Source organism: Balearica regulorum, chromosome 3 (assembly GCF_011004875.1).
Source record: "Balearica regulorum gibbericeps isolate bBalReg1 chromosome 3, bBalReg1.pri, whole genome shotgun sequence".
NCBI lineage: Eukaryota > Metazoa > Chordata > Aves > Gruiformes > Gruidae > Balearica > Balearica regulorum.
The window spans coordinates 106333406-106348624 of NC_046186.1; the positions used below are offsets into that span (position 1 = coordinate 106333406).

Here is a 15219-nt window from a genome sequence, read left to right on the forward strand (position 1 = left end):
TCCCCTTAAATTGGATTTAATTCAGCAGGGGTTGTGCTTTTGGTGTTTGCGCTCTCCGTTCTCCCTCTCCGCCCACCCGGAGGCTCGGTTCTCCCGCCGTTACCCGGTACCGGCGGCGGGTCGGGGCGCGGCTGCTGCGGGCGGCCCCGGGCAGCACCCAGGCGGCTGCAAAATCCCGGTACCCCCGTTTTGTGAGGCTGCGGCCGCTCAGAGCACTGGGGATGTCCCTTTGCCCGGGGTCCGGGCTGGCAGGGTGACGTGCTCCACCTGGAAAACAACCAACCAAAAAGCCGTTCCCCTCTGCGGCCTGAACTCTCTGTGCGGATAAACCACTTCCTTTGGGTAGCGCTCGGTGCTGTCGCTTTGGATAATTCTTTCCCTTAGCAGAGAGATGAGCTGACCGTGTGGAGGTTTCCTTTACAAGCCCTCGTTCAGCCTGTGCCTCTGGCTACCGAAGCAGCCCTGTCTGGCCGCGGGAGCCGTCGGGTCAGATGGACTCTGGGGTGCCCAGGTGTTTCTGAGAGACCCTGACGTAGTCAGTGGTGGGGAGGTAATGGTGGAGTGGTGCATGCATGTGCGTAAAAATGTAGTGGACCTCTTGACACATACTGTGAAGTGAGATGGCTGCCCACAGGCTTTGGTGACCAGCTCCCTTTCTCACCGTGCTTAGTGTGTCTGGTGCCCGCACTCAGTCCTGACCTGCTCCATCTCTGTGGCGTTCATCTGCTGTGGACAATCGCTTGTTTAAATTTGCTGCAAGCGGGGCTTTGTTCCCTCCCATACCTGTGGATATAAGTAACACGAGGCTTGTTTCCTTCCCAGGAGCTGTGTTCCAGTCCCCAGTTCATAGCTGGTGGAGCCACTCGCACGGACATCTGCCAAGGGGCCCTAGGTAAGGTGGAGGCAGAAAGCTGAGTTTGTAATGGAGGTGCTTCCCCAGGACACCACAGTTTACCCTAGGCTGTAACTCCCTCTGTAAATTCATCCTTTTGCATCCTACTCCTTCTCTTCATAGCAAATCAGACCTTTCTTGCCTTTCCTCTGCGGCTGTCGGCAGGGACCATGTGTGTTGGGCACTGAGCACAGCCTTGCTGTGTGCCCCAAGCAGGGATGACACAGACTGGTTTCCTGATGGCTTTTCTGATCGGTACCAGTTCCTTTCATGTTCGCATCCATGTGCCTGAAAGCAGCCTGACCAATTTCTGCCTTTAACAGTCTGCTTAGGAGAGCAGTTGTGTGCGTAGTGGGGTGTTTCTTTCCCCAGTGGGAGAGAGTGCCGCCGAGCAGGAGGGACCCCCTGAAACCTGGAAAGATGTGGTACGGAGGAAAAAAAAAATATATGGGGGGATTCCCTGCTGCTCAACAGCTCTCAAGGAAAACAAAACTGGGATATTTCAGGAGGGATGGGCCAGCCTTTGAGCCTTCTGCTTTTGCAATCACTGCCATTTTGAGTAATGGCAATCCCTCAGTCAGCCGCTCCGCTCCGGAGAAGCCCCTGGCGCTGCAGGGAAGCCCCGGGGACAGTGCGTGGCTTAACCTGGCTGTGCGTGCACGGCTATCCCGGTCTCCAAGCCTCTCTCCCGCCTTGCCTGCCAGAAGGGGTTTTCGGTGGGTGCCTCGTGCCTCTCCTCCCAGAAGGCAGCATGGAGGCTGGCGAGGAGGACAGCTGTGGGGATGCGAGAGGAAAGAAGCTGAAGTGGAAGCAGTCCTATTTATTCCGTAACTGTAGGGAGACAGTTTTAGATTAGACTGGTAGCGTGGTTGAGGGAAAGCTCTCAGTGCAGGGAAGCACAACTAATACGTGCCGTGTGTTGTGTTTTCGCAGCGGGGTTGGCAAAGGAATGAAGTTCTGTTTGTTTGCTTTTCATCAGCATACTATTAGCCGTGTTGCGGCTTCTTAGTTTCTAGTCCGGCTGCTGCTATTTGTGTTTTCACGTCCGGAAATATAACGGATAGGGAAGCTTATTTCACAAATTTTGTGCTTATGTTTTCTTTTGGAAGTTATTTAGGTTAGTGTTTTTTAACAACTAGATACAATTTGTGTAAAAAGCCCTGACGTTAAAAAAAAAAAAAAATTGGATTGTGAATTTCTCCTCATGCCCCGGTATCATCTATGGCAGGGATTAGGCTCCATTGTGTAATTGGTGAAGTCCTTGGCATGTCACCAGTTTCCTTCCCGATATCATGTCTCCCACCGTGCCTATTTTGGCAAAAAGCATGTCCCAGTGCTTAACGGACATGCCAAACATCTGTCCTCTTTTTTGTTGTGAAACTGTACAGCTAAGGAGTTGTTCAACTTGAAATTAGAGTTTATTGTAATGCCATTTCAGCATTTTGTAGAGATGCTGGTTTCTGAAGGCACTTAGTTGCTTTCTGCCTTCTGCAGGCTTCCAGCTTTTCTATCCTGATGTTGTGGCAGCAAAAGCACTGGAATGAAAGATTTTTAACTTCATTTTCAAGTTGTGGAGTTGCTGTTGCTAATTCCAAACCTTGTTTTGAATTGATGAAAGCATTTGTTGCCTTAATGGTCTTTGGACCAGTCAGATGTTCTCATGAGGTTGTATGGTATCACTAAAGGATACAAACTGACTCACAGCTGGTATTATTTTACCTCCCGAAACAATATTTGAATAGGAGGTTGGTTGTGGTTTTGGTTGTATTACTGTTTTCACCATGACTAAGTACTGCCATGACTCGCCGCGCTATCTTCTTATGAATCTGGGCGGGATTTTGGTATCGTGTGACAGTTTAGTGATTGATTAGAAATTAGATGCTATCGATCTTTTCTTTGTATTGCCGTTGAGTTACTAAGAGCCTGTATTGAATCTCTGCTTTTTCACACAATGAGGCTAGCAGATGTGCTGTACAAATGTGTGCGGGGGGGTTTGGTTGGTTTTTGCCATGGCTTCATCTGACGCCAGCATTTGTATCGATACATTTGCTTAAGCTTTCATTTACTTGAACTTTGTGTGCTGACACTGATGTCCCATCGCATTTTAGGATGTTACAGAGAAGATTGCACTGGAAGATGCTCTTGGAAACCTGTACTTTTTATTATGTTGCTTTTTTCCACGGGAAACTTTTGTAGTCTTATTTATTCTCCAAAAGGCTCGATCGCAAAGCAACAGACCTTTAGCCACATGGACTTTCATGGCTGTTGCGAAGCAATTCGGAACATCTTAGAGTACTGCAGGGACAGATGAGGCATCCAAAGCACACGCACCCATCCCTGCTCCAACAGGCTTCTTGGCAGGGGATATGTAACTGAACAGCTCAGCTAATGAGCAGTGGTACAGATGTTCCTTTTAGCCCAAGAGTTTTTGGTTTGATGCAGCCTATAAATGTGTTTCATTGTTCTTGACCTGGACTATATGATACTGTGATGCACAAAAGGCATAGCTGATCATCAATGCGGAAAAGGCTGTCCCCTCACCCAGGTGGCAGTTCGCTAGGTTCTCCAGACACCAAAATTCTGCCCCTTGGGCTTTGGATTATCCTTTATTCTGGTTTTGTTGCTTTTTAGAAGAAACTTTTAAAGGTGAGTAATTGGGAGTTAGTTTTGCAGTATCAGATCTGAAGTGGATAATGGTATTTGGCTCAGAAAGGCAGCGCATGGGATGTGGTGACTCATTACAGCGGAGGGGAGGAACCAAAGTCACCGCGGAGAGGAAGCTTATTCACCCTTAACCGCCTTCTTTGGAGGGGATGTCACCATGGTATCACAACACTGGGGCATACACAGCACAGCATCTCTCCTCTGCTGTTTAGACACAGGTGTCTGCTCCTTAAATAAAAATGTGTGGAAAAATAATTGGTTAGGATGAATTTAGAAAATTAGATGCATGGTTTTCCCACGTTGGCAACCGCTGTAGTGTAAGAGGGTGGTCACAGCCTCATGTTTCTAACCAGAAAACTTCCTGGAGTCCAATAGTATTAATATAAATACATTCAGCTGTTGATGTAGTTGTTAATCTATAGTAATGAGTGTTTTAAAATAAAGACGTGTCTGTGGTTGGCTGAATGTACATTTTTTATTTGACTCCATACTCTTACATGGGCTCTGCAGTGACCTGAGGAGCTGCTTTTCACTTACACCCCTCCAGGCACTTCCTGGGGATGCTTTGCTTGTCTTTGCTCTCCAGAATGGCCAGTTCTAAGCCCTTATGGCTATTTATGCTTGCCTTGCAATTGCATTTTTTGTAACGTTCTTGTTTTTAGCTGGAGATTAGGTAGATGCAGAGATGGATGCATAGAAATAACTAGTGAAACATTGATAGCAACAAAAAGGAAGCATAACAGGGAAAAATAGTACTTCTTGTTAATATAAATAAACTCACAGCCTGATAATATTCCCTTTTCTGATAACTTTGTTCTGCCTAATGTATTATGCATTTACAAAAATTACCTAGCCTTCCTAACGCTCCTTTCAAATTCTTCATATAAGTAACCTGTGTGTTAGCCTCCTCTTGGACTTTCCTTCTCTATCAAAGGAGAGGCACTGTCAAGAGCTTTACAAAAGTGCCCGTTCTTACAGTTAAGACTATTTGGTAAAGACCCTGCTCAGGCGTGCATAGTGCAGGCTAAAACTCTAGGTATTATCACAAGATCTGTTCTTGTCCAGGCTTTGAATTATCAGGTCTACTTTTAGTGGTGTCTGTTCAGAAAGGGAGAGATGATACCGTGACTGCTGAGCGCTTTAAAATGTGGAAACCAAAGGGTGGTGTGTCTCCCATATATGCTTCATCTGCCTTTTAACCTTGAGAAGACCTTGCCCAGAGTTAAGATCTATGTTTGTGTGACTCCAGATTCTCCTTAGAAACCAGTGTAAAGCTCAACAGAGAGGTTTTACAACAACGTCTGCTGTTTCTTTCTCTTAATGTGTGCCTTGATGGGACAGCTAGGAAGTAAAGGAAATTCTTTATAAACTCTGCTTATGGGCTTAGAGGTCCTCTGGTGGGGGGGAGTTTCTCCTTCTCGAACTTCAGTGCTTCTAATCTATGGGGGAAACCTGACTCAAAGATGTATTACAGCATTTGAGGGTGTATGCTCTTAATCTAGATGCCTCACCAGCTTCATGACCAAGGCTTCCTGAGCTACTGTGGTCACGTCAAGTTGTTCACTTATTCTTTCTGTGCTGCTCTGCCTGCCCAGCCCCTGCCTTGTTTATGGAATAGAAATGCAAATATTTCTTTGGAAGAGTGGTGGGACAGCTGCTCTCTGATCCAGACTTGCTACTGATTTAAATCAGCACAGTTTGTCTGAGGGTTGTAACATCAATGTCAAATGCTCTGGGGGTCTCTTGGAGTGGTCGAGTTTGCCTGGTCAAGTAAGGCTGTGCAATGTGAATTCTGGTTTATGCTGTGGGTTGAGCAATTGAGAGGGAAAACACCTCCACAGCTGACTGCAAACAAGGGGCATAGGACATTTCTCAAGCTGTTTCCACCCACCTGATAGGGTGTGCACAAAGTGCGTTCAGCTCTGCCTCCAGCTTGGTTGTAGAGGCTGGGAGCTGCACTGTTTTACCTAGCTGTGCCTTAGGATTAGCACAGCTGTGCTGAACAAGTTGAGTTGCTGTCTTTCTGGGTTTATCTACTTTAGTCTGGATCTGCCTAACCATGTGAAGGCATCCTAGAAGTCTAGGTAAGCATACCTGTGCTGGCTGTAGCCTAACTCGTGTAGGTATGAGATGCCAGAGAGTCACTTTGCTTCTGAGTTGTGCATGCCTGTCTGTAAAAGCCTTGCAGAGCCTGGGATGTGTGCCAGGGTTGTTCTGCTGCTCAGACAGGCATCTCTCTGTGGGTTATCAGTTATTTGGCCTCTGTGCTGAGATGAGACTGCTTAACCTGTTGTTTTGTATCATGACTTATCTCATGCCTCTTCCCAATGTTCAGGATGCTTGGAGATTGGGGTTAGTTAGAAGTTAAAAGTCTCGCTAAGGCTTGCTCTCTTTTCCCAGGAATGAATTATTGTTCTGCTGGAGGGACAGTGGCACAGCAGGGAGGATGAAGATCACCGCTCTTTTCCTTCTTCTAGGATTTTGTTGGTCTTAATAACACCAAGGAGCCTGTGGCTCCTGGGTGCTAGAAGAGGAATGTCTGGGGGGGAGGCCAAGGGTTATCCACCTGTGTGCAGTACCGGGGAGTTGATGGAGAGTGCTCAGCTCTCGTGCGGTGTGTGCTGGTCCAGTGCACATGTGTATTTACATATGATGTTTCTACTGCCAAATACAGAACTGCTCTCTTGAACCAGAAGAGGCCTGTCACAAGCTGTGACCTCCTTTAACTCAGTAAGGTGACAGAAAGACTTTTTTGTATGGATTAATGAATTGACTTGCTGTGTGATGAGTGCCAGTGGGAGAAAAGCAAGTTAAGGAAGGAGTGGAGACAATATGATATTAATTCAGAGGTAGTATGGTATTAATTCAGCCTGATGCCACAAGAGCCTCAGTCAAAGTGCCAGGGCTGTTCTCTAGCAGGGAGTTGCCCTTGGACTTGAAGGACCCCACCTCTTGTTCAGAAACTAGCTGTTTTGGACACTTAATAAAAATAGGGATCCTTAGAAGAGAAGGGATCTCTGAGCAGTCTCTCCCAAGTGATTACCATGTTGCGTTTGTTTGAAGACTCCTACGGTTGAAAAAATCACCAAAAACGCCTTTGTGCAGGCAAGCTGTGTATGGGAGATCACAGATCTAAGATGAACCGAAGTTGAAGTCCTGTTGTTGCCTTTTGACCAAAGGGTTTGTTTGCAGAGCTCTTTAACATCCTCCTCTGTAAGGAGAATTGCTGTGAAGAGTCATTGCTAAAGCCCTCGTGTGGCTGGGGGACAGAGGATCATACTGTTAATTATAGATTAGCCCATCTAAAAATGTCTTTTAGTATCTTCTGACCCCAGTCTCTTTCCCAGCAAGCAGAGTTGCTGTGCTTGGCAGTGCCTCTGAAAGCACCCCCGTACCAGAGGGTGCACGGCTCCCAGGGAAGAGTTTTATGTTCAGTTCTTCCCCTCATAACCCCTAGGTTATGAAATAGTAAGAGCATCTTGGGTTTGGGAATTATTCTGAAATTCCACATCTTCCACCTTTCTCAAGGTGTGAAAAGGAGCCGTGGGACAAATGTAATTCATAGAGGTACTGCTGGGGGATCAGCTGTGAAAAGCGATGGGCAGCCAGGAGGGAGGTGCAGGTTGCCTGTGTTCCTCCTTGTGCTAGCTGAGTGGTGCTGGGTTTGAGGGTGACCAGGAGCTGCTGCTTCCTGAGACTTTCTCCCAACCACCCATTTCAACCCCAGCTTCTCACCTGCAAGCTTTTGACCCTTTTCCTATAGGAGAGAGCTGGCTGTGTAGAAACTGCTGCTTTGCTGGCTTCTGACTTGCAGCTGTGACTGGTTCATGCTTCTTGAACCCACAATCCTACGTGTGCTGCAGGATGACTCTGTAGGCTCTAATGTGTAATACTGACTTTTCTGTGTTCACAAAGCCAGGCAAGAGCAGATCTGGTAATAGTAACGAGGAGTTTTGTGTTGGGTTGTGGGAGTCAGGGGATCAGCTGGGTCTTTAAATCTCTAATCACCGAGCTAACGGGCTGCAGAAAACCCATGGCTGAGCAGCAAGGTAACCACTCTGTTAAAGTAACACTGATTTCTGAAAATAATTACAAAAAATAGAGGTAATGTTTATATAGTTGTGGTCTCCCTCTCCCTCTGTTTGGTGTGGAAAAATACTACCCAGACAGCCTGGGCCCTGGGGCTCTGGCGTGCAGGCCCAGTGTATGTTGGCTCCCTCCCAGGAGGGGTGAAGAGGTGTGTGGGCCTGGGGAACAGTGCCTGCCTTCAGACCTTTCCTGACTCCCCGGTGACTAGAGCCAGGGACGGGATGTAGGACTAAACAGAGAGGCCTCTAGCAGGAGCCTCCAGAGATGTGAAAGGAGCTCCTATTTGGTAGGAGTCTGGCAAGAGACCTTAAGGGGAGCTCGTCCGTAACGTAGGCCTCTGGATGGCAAGTCAACAGGCGTTTATTAAACATGGAGAAGGGAAAGGAAAACAGCCTATGCTTGAGAAAACACTGGCCTTTTGAGGGGAAACTGCACCCCTGAGTACCTGTGTGTGTCTGCAGGCCCTGCTCTTCACCTTTCCCCCATGCTGCTTCCTAACCTGTAGACGCTCAGTTGAATATTAAGGTTTCTTTCAAATCGTCCCACCATGGGTGATAACTGTGCTGGTAGATCATAAAAAGCCTGCTTTTACTTTTTTTTTTTTTTTATTACTCTGGTCTTGAGGAAATGTGAAACTTGCTTGGAAATGGCACATATTTGTGTACGTGCATCTGATCTGCTGTAGAGGTAAAGCGATGGGAGGGATCATCTCATTGCAGCTGAGGTGCTTATTAATTATAACGTATGACCCCTATGCAGTACAAAACCTAAAGAATAAAGTTTCAATAATGAACTTTTTTATTTTAACAGGAGACTGTTGGCTCTTGGCCGCTATTGCCTCTCTCACTCTGAATGAAGAAATACTGGCCCGTGTCGTTCCCAAAGACCAGAGCTTCCAGGATAACTATGCAGGCATTTTCCATTTCCAGGTAGGTGGAAAACTGTCTCTTGCCATCCCCCCAGTGCTGTTGGCCAGGAACTGGTGTGGCTGGTCGTGTTCACACGTGCGGTGTTTCCTGGAACATTTTGAGGGATGTCAAAGAGCCAGGCAGAGAAACAGAGACATCCAGAAAGGGTGATGGTGGTGGAAGGAAGAAGACTGCTAACCAGAGCTGGGAGCAGAGTCTGTCTTTGTGGTCCTTCCTCCATCAGCAGATCCAGCTGAGAACATGCATCCCTGAACAGGGTGGGCGAAGCTGGCTGTAAGGGGGATTGCTTTTCCTCTAGGAAATTGGTGTTAACAGATAAACATCCTGGTGACCTGACTGCACAGTGTGGAGTGGTGACAAAGTGTCTGTGCTCTCTTTCCAGTTCTGGCAGTACGGGGAGTGGGTGGACGTCGTGGTGGATGACAGGCTGCCCACCAAGAACGGGGAGCTGCTCTTCGTGCACTCAGCGGAGGGCAGTGAGTTCTGGAGTGCACTGCTGGAGAAGGCCTACGCCAAGTGAGTCGAGGCCAGGGCAGCCGGTAGCATCCTCACTTGCTTGGATACTATGCATTTAAGATGTCAGCCTAATTGTTACCCTTTAAAACTTCTAGGGTATCCCTCAGTGGCTGCTTTAGTGAAGGTTTGCCGACAGGTGCTTAAGATAAGTAGCTAATAGTACTGGCTTTGCTGCGAGCCAGGAAAAATAGCTCTTGCATCTCATGGCAAGGCTGTTCCTAGGGTGCTGTCTCCCATCACCGGGGCCTGGGAAGCTCAGTTTCATGTGCTCTATGCACCGGTGAGGGATTGCAGCAGTGGTGCTTCAGCGTGCAAAGCTGAAGTCCATGTGCCCAGGTCTCTGTTCAAGGTGAAGATGCTCAAATCCAAATTTCATTTGGGGATGGCCAGGGAGAAATTCTGCCTTCTAACATTACTATTTTCAACTGACTTAGGAAATTGAGCTAATTTAGATCAGCTGGAAATCAGACCCATAATTGTTAAAGGAAAGGAATTAAAAGACTGTGTGGAACTAGAGGGGCAAATTGTTTGGTCTTAATTTCTTTTCTTTTTTTAATTTTTTTTTCCTTCAAATAGTGTTCATGATTTTGTCATTGATATGACTGAACCTGCAACCCGTATACATGATCGTATAAGATTTTATGCTGGGCTTTACAAGTACAGAGGTGTAAGAAGCAAAGCTACATGGGGGGGTGTGCGTTAATAGCTGCTGTGGTGCTGTTGAAAGCATAAATGGTGTGACAGTTGGCACAACTGCGTGCCTCTCTCCGAGAGGGGAAAATAGGGAACCTGATGGTTGTGTGTGTGAGAAGAGGAAAATAGGAAGTCTGATGGTTGCATGTGTGTGTCCCCTTTCGTGCAGGCTGAACGGATCATACGAGTCTCTCTCTGGTGGCACCACCACTGAAGGTTTCGAGGACTTCACCGGTGGAATTGCAGAATGGTATGAGCTGCAGAAGGCACCACCCAACCTCTTCAAAATCATTCAGAAGGCTCTTCAGAAAGGCTCTCTCCTTGGCTGCTCCATCGATGTGAGTTAGCAGGTTCATTGCTGGACGCTCGGCTCTTGCTGTGCGTGCGGGCAGCTGGGGGATGGACCCATGCTCCAACCACAGGAGGTGCACAAAGGATGCTGGTCCCCTCTGCCTATGGTTCTCTGCTCTGCCTTTGACCCAAGAGTGTGACACAGGCGCGTGCTTTTCTGGGGGCTTAAGTTGAAATGTAGACTTCATTAGTTCATGTGTAAAAGCTCATTGCCTCCATTTTTTTTTTTTTCTTCCTTAAGCCCTTTGCTGTTTCATACGTTTGTGGTAACAAATCGTACAGGGAACTCATTATGGATCCCAACGTACATCTTTGTTCTTAAGAAAGCCCATAGCTTGGCAGCAGATTGGTACAGGCTGGGTGGTTTTGGACAGAAAGCTGCTGCTAATGGCTTCTGCAGTCAGATGCTCAGAGGTGGCAACATCCATCCTTGCCGTAGCAAGGATCCTTGTGTTTGTCACACAAATTGTACCAAAATGTTCCCAAAAAACGTGGGCTCTGTTCTTGAAGCAGGGAGGTTCGGACTGTTGCCAGGCCTTTAAAAAGCGTTATTGAAAAACACATTGCCAAAAGCTGAACCTGAAGGAATAGAGGAGCTTTGGCCCTGCCTGCAAGGATTCAGCATTGCTTTTAGGCTTACTGAAAAGAGTCTGAGTATGGTTATTGTGATAATCACCCTGCTCCCAAAGGAGATTACATCTTAGTTATGTCTAAAGGGGAGGTAAACTGTTTACAAGAATTTTGTTCATAATATAAACTCAAGTGTTTCCTCCCATTTTTTAAATTAAATCAGAGTCACAGGAGAGGGAAGCTTCGCAGCAGGAAAAGTAATTGGTTAATGTCAGCATGCGACTTCGCAGCACTTTTGAGGCCCATTTTACTTGTTTGCATTTAGATAAGAATCCAACATCTGGGGTTTTGCCCCAGAATGGTACAAGTCTCTTCAGGGGCGGGGGGAAGTAAATATATTCCTTTATTGGTAAGTGCTGACGCTTTCTATATTATAAACTAATTATTAGTGAGTTTAGCCTTTGAAAAATCCTGTAAAATCTTTTCTTCTCTTCTATCAGAGAAATAGGGACACAAAGGTTAAGCATTACATGGAGAGTGCGCTGCGGGGCAGTAATAGGGCTTGAATTGACAGCAGGAATCCTGCCTGCTTGATTCCACCCTCTTTTTAAGCTTCAGATATGCTTGTTTAAAGATCACACACGTTCTAAAATGGTGAAAAGGCAATGGCAAACATGCGTTTCATAGATTTAAGCATCTTTAGAGCAAGATGTTAAGCAGTCATTTTTTAGCAAGAAGGGACTTTTCTCTGCAGTGTTTGTAGGCCAGACTGCCCGAGTATTGTAATGGCCACAAAAAAATGAGAGGGTGATATGCCTTCAAATATGGCATCCAAATTGCAGCCTTTTCCCTTGCTCCCCTGGTCCTAGGTGGTGGTGCTGGGGAAAGGAGTGGGAACCTCCAACCCCACTATGGAGCCGAGGGCAATGTTTTGACCCAGAAGCAGAGCACTGGGGCTTGCTGGAGCTGGATGCGAGCCCCGGCAACGCCCAGGCAGCCTCAGGATGGTCATTCCCTATGTTCCTCCTAGTCCCTTGAGAACATGGAGTTCATTGTGTGTATTTCCTTTGTACAGTGTTTGGAGATGCACGAGAGGGGATACAGCACACCAAGTGTTTTGGAGCCAGGAGGGAGCTTTGCTGTGGCGCAGGGCTTCTGGCGCATGCCCCATGCCACGAACGTGCTCCAGCACAGTCACGTGTGCTGCTGTCCCATCTCCCCGCTCTGTCACGCAGATCCCTCTCGTTTCCTCAGAACCACCCCTGCAGCCTCCCAGCAAGATTAAAGCTCTGTTAGAGGGGGAGGTTTTGCTCCATAGGATCCCAGGTTCACAGGAAGCCACGCTCACCGATTTTCTTTGCTCCTCCAGATCACCAGTGCGGCAGAGACGGAGGCAGTCACTTCCCAAAAGCTGGTGAAGGGACACGCGTACTCAGTCACTGGGGCAGAGGAGGTAGGTGTGCTTCCCCAAAGGGGTGAAATGCAGCCAGCATTGTGCGTAGCCTTCCCCGGGCCGCGGCAGCCACAGATTCACCTTCACGTTGGCAAATTCTTCAGTCTCATCTGTTTGCGAATCAGGTTTTGAGTCCATTCTTTCTGAAGAAATACTGAATTAAGTTGGTGTGGTTTGGATAAATGCAAACTTGACTTCGTGGGGGTTTGACCAAAAGGACCCCTTTTTTTCCATAAGCGCTGCTATTTCCCAGTGAGGGGAGCGATGGGAAGCCCCGTGCAGAGGGCACACTACCCTCTGCTGGTGGCCGTGCCCCTCGACACATTTCTGCATAGCAGGCAACGCTGTACCTTAAACACGCAGCAAGATGTGCGAGAGACGTTTGCCAAGCAAGGAAAAAAGCAAACAAACAAAAACCAAATAGTATTGTCCCTTAAATGCCTGCTGAACTGCGCCTTTCGGCAGGGCACAGTGTTCGAACTCAAGGTGCCTGTCCAAGAGCAAGTGACTGGCAAAGGCAAGGCAAGTTAAAACAAGAGAAGCAGGTCATGGTGTCCTTCCAGGTGTGTAATGGACTTTCGGTCACTTCACCGGTAATTGTTTCTGAAATATCTCTGAAACTTCAGAGTGAGGCGTAGGGAGCTGCTGAGATGCTGCGCTGAGGTGGAGGCTGGTAACAGGCAGGTTTATGCGCATGCGTTTGGTCCTCCTCTCGCAGCAAAAGCAGCAAAGAGGGAGTTTGATCTTAATTCACAAACAGGCGTGATTTAGCCAGGCTTTTCCTTTGGAGATATGTGCAGGCTTTGTAAGGATAGTTTATCTTCGGCAATGGAGCATCATTTCTGGACTCTGCTGATGTTCTGTGCAGTTTTTTTGGCTTCAGGCTCCAGAGGTGCGCCAGCTCCTTCCTTAAATTTGCGCCGTGCGTTTCACCTTAAAAACTGGGTATTCCCACTGAAATGCATACAGCTTTGCTGGGCTGGACTCTGTGCACGCAGAGATCAGCAGATAACGAGCCAGGGTCTCAGCGCAGCGTGAGCAGGTGCTGTTGTGGCAGGGCTGACACTGCTGTGCTGTGGGGCATTCGTGTTGTCAAAGGAGTTGCAGTCAGACTGAGTATCCCATCTCTTGTAATAGGTGCGGTTCAGAATACATAGAGGGAGGGGGAAAAGGTATTTGAATGTGAAAGGGCAGTTTATACATAGATGATAGCTTTAGAGAAATATCCCCTTGTACCTGCTTTGTGCCAGTCCTGTAGCAGCTTTACGTTTCCTTTGCTTGAAATCCTGTCAGAGGTAACTTTTTTAGTGGCGCAAAACAGAGATTTTGGTTATCGTGAGCTTTGTACAAAAACCTTGCCTAGACAAGCTTGGGTACATGGAGCTCGTTCAAAATCAGTTTGACTTCATGTCTTTTAGACCGGATGAGTGTGTGTTTTGTATATACACTGTAGTGGTTGTGTAGCACTGGGAGACTTACTCTGTCATGTCCTTTAATTCCCATAGAAAAGGTGGAATGGAGCGTGGTGCTGAGTCCCTAGGTAACTCCCCATACAATTCTGATCCCACTAGGTGAACTTCCGAGGAACAGTGCAGAAGCTGATCAGAATCCGAAATCCCTGGGGGGAAGTGGAGTGGACTGGAAAGTGGAACGACAAGTGAGTCGATGGCTTGCGCTTTGTCCGTAGGCTTTTACTGCAGGGGTATGATCATGTTTCTGCTGTCATCTGTCTTCTCCCTACGTCACATTCCTCTGTAAGTACACCTGGATGTGATGTTCTCTCTGAGCTGTTTAAAAGAAGCATCCCACCACTGTCACTGCCCTTCATACAAACACCTGCCTTCGTGTAAGGTGCAGTGGTTTGGTTGGTGGTTCCAACAAGCCTCTCTGTAGTTTCTGCTTCTTTAACAGCCAGGGTTCAGTGGTGAGTTTCTGAAAACTTACTTTCTAAAAGGGCTTTAAAAATCCATTTCTGTTGTTAGCAAGGAAAGCTGGAGTTTACTCGCTTCTGTGGCTGGACAGTATTTATTCTGAGTCTTGCTTTTTCTAAAATAAAGCTCTGTTTCAGTCAAGGCATTAGCACTTTCTGGAAATAAAACTCTGCTTCTCATCTTTACCTTGGATATTTAGGAAGTGAGGTATTTAATATCCCAGGTCCCTGTGTTTTAATTCTGCCATGGTTTGAGAGCTCTGGAGCTGCTATCAGCTAGATATTGTGGAGTATTGCAGTCGCATGGAGCTGCAAGAAAGTGAAATCATTGTGCCAGAACAGCTACCTTAGGGCTTAACCTTTACTGTATCCTGTAGTTGATGTGGGGTTGCCTTTCAGCTGCCCAAACTGGAATGGCGTCGACCCTGAGGTGCGGGAGCAGCTGACAAGGAGGCATGAAGATGGGGAATTTTGGTAAGTACCACTAGGTTTCCGTTCAGGCAGAAGGGAATGTCATCTTCTCGGCTTTTTTTCATATGAAGTAACCTCTCTCAGTAGACTCTCTAAGGTGAGTAAATTCACCCAAAATCCTAGTGCTAAATCACAGCAGGAGAGTGGGAGAATAGACAAAGTGGTTGTGTAGAAAACCTGTCCCTCCTAAGGAGATGTTTCCAGAGGCATTGACTCCCACAGGATGGCGTTCAACGACTTCTTGAGGCATTACTCCCGCCTGGAGATCTGCAACCTGACTCCAGACACTCTGGCAAGCGACAAGTACAAGAAATGGAGCCTGCTGAAGTTGGATGGGAACTGGAGGCGAGGAGCCACTGCGGGGGGCTGCAGGAATTACCCAAGTAAGAGAAACTGGAGAAACCCTTTACTCATCCACTTGTACTTTCTCTGGGAGCTGGTTTGGGGTAGCCTATGGAGGAGGAGGGTTGATGTCCAAAAAGTGCAAGTGTTTGGGAAATGTGGTTCCCTGATGAAGGTCTAGTGGTTGTAAAGGCTGGGGGGGAGTGTTAGATTTTCCTTCTCACAGCTGATTTTGGAAGTCAGAGCTGCATCTGTTCTAGCTGACATTATATATATATATATATATATATCAGTACAGTTGCTTTTAAAGAAGCTTCTG

At 47.2% G+C, this 15219-nt stretch overlaps 1 protein-coding gene across 1 annotated transcript in view; it reads left to right on the forward strand.

The window, feature by feature from the left end:
- Nucleotides 1-15219, forward strand: part of CAPN2 (calpain 2) — a 28057-nt gene that overhangs the window by 347 nt on the left and 12491 nt on the right. The window contains exons 2-9 of the mRNA XM_075749337.1: nt 823-892; nt 8456-8574; nt 8957-9090; nt 9953-10121; nt 12074-12157; nt 13729-13814; nt 14487-14561; nt 14781-14941. Coding sequence (XP_075605452.1) covers nt 823-892; nt 8456-8574; nt 8957-9090; nt 9953-10121; nt 12074-12157; nt 13729-13814; nt 14487-14561; nt 14781-14941 — 898 coding nt within the window. The remainder of the gene's footprint in view (nt 1-822; nt 893-8455; nt 8575-8956; nt 9091-9952; nt 10122-12073; nt 12158-13728; nt 13815-14486; nt 14562-14780; nt 14942-15219) is intronic.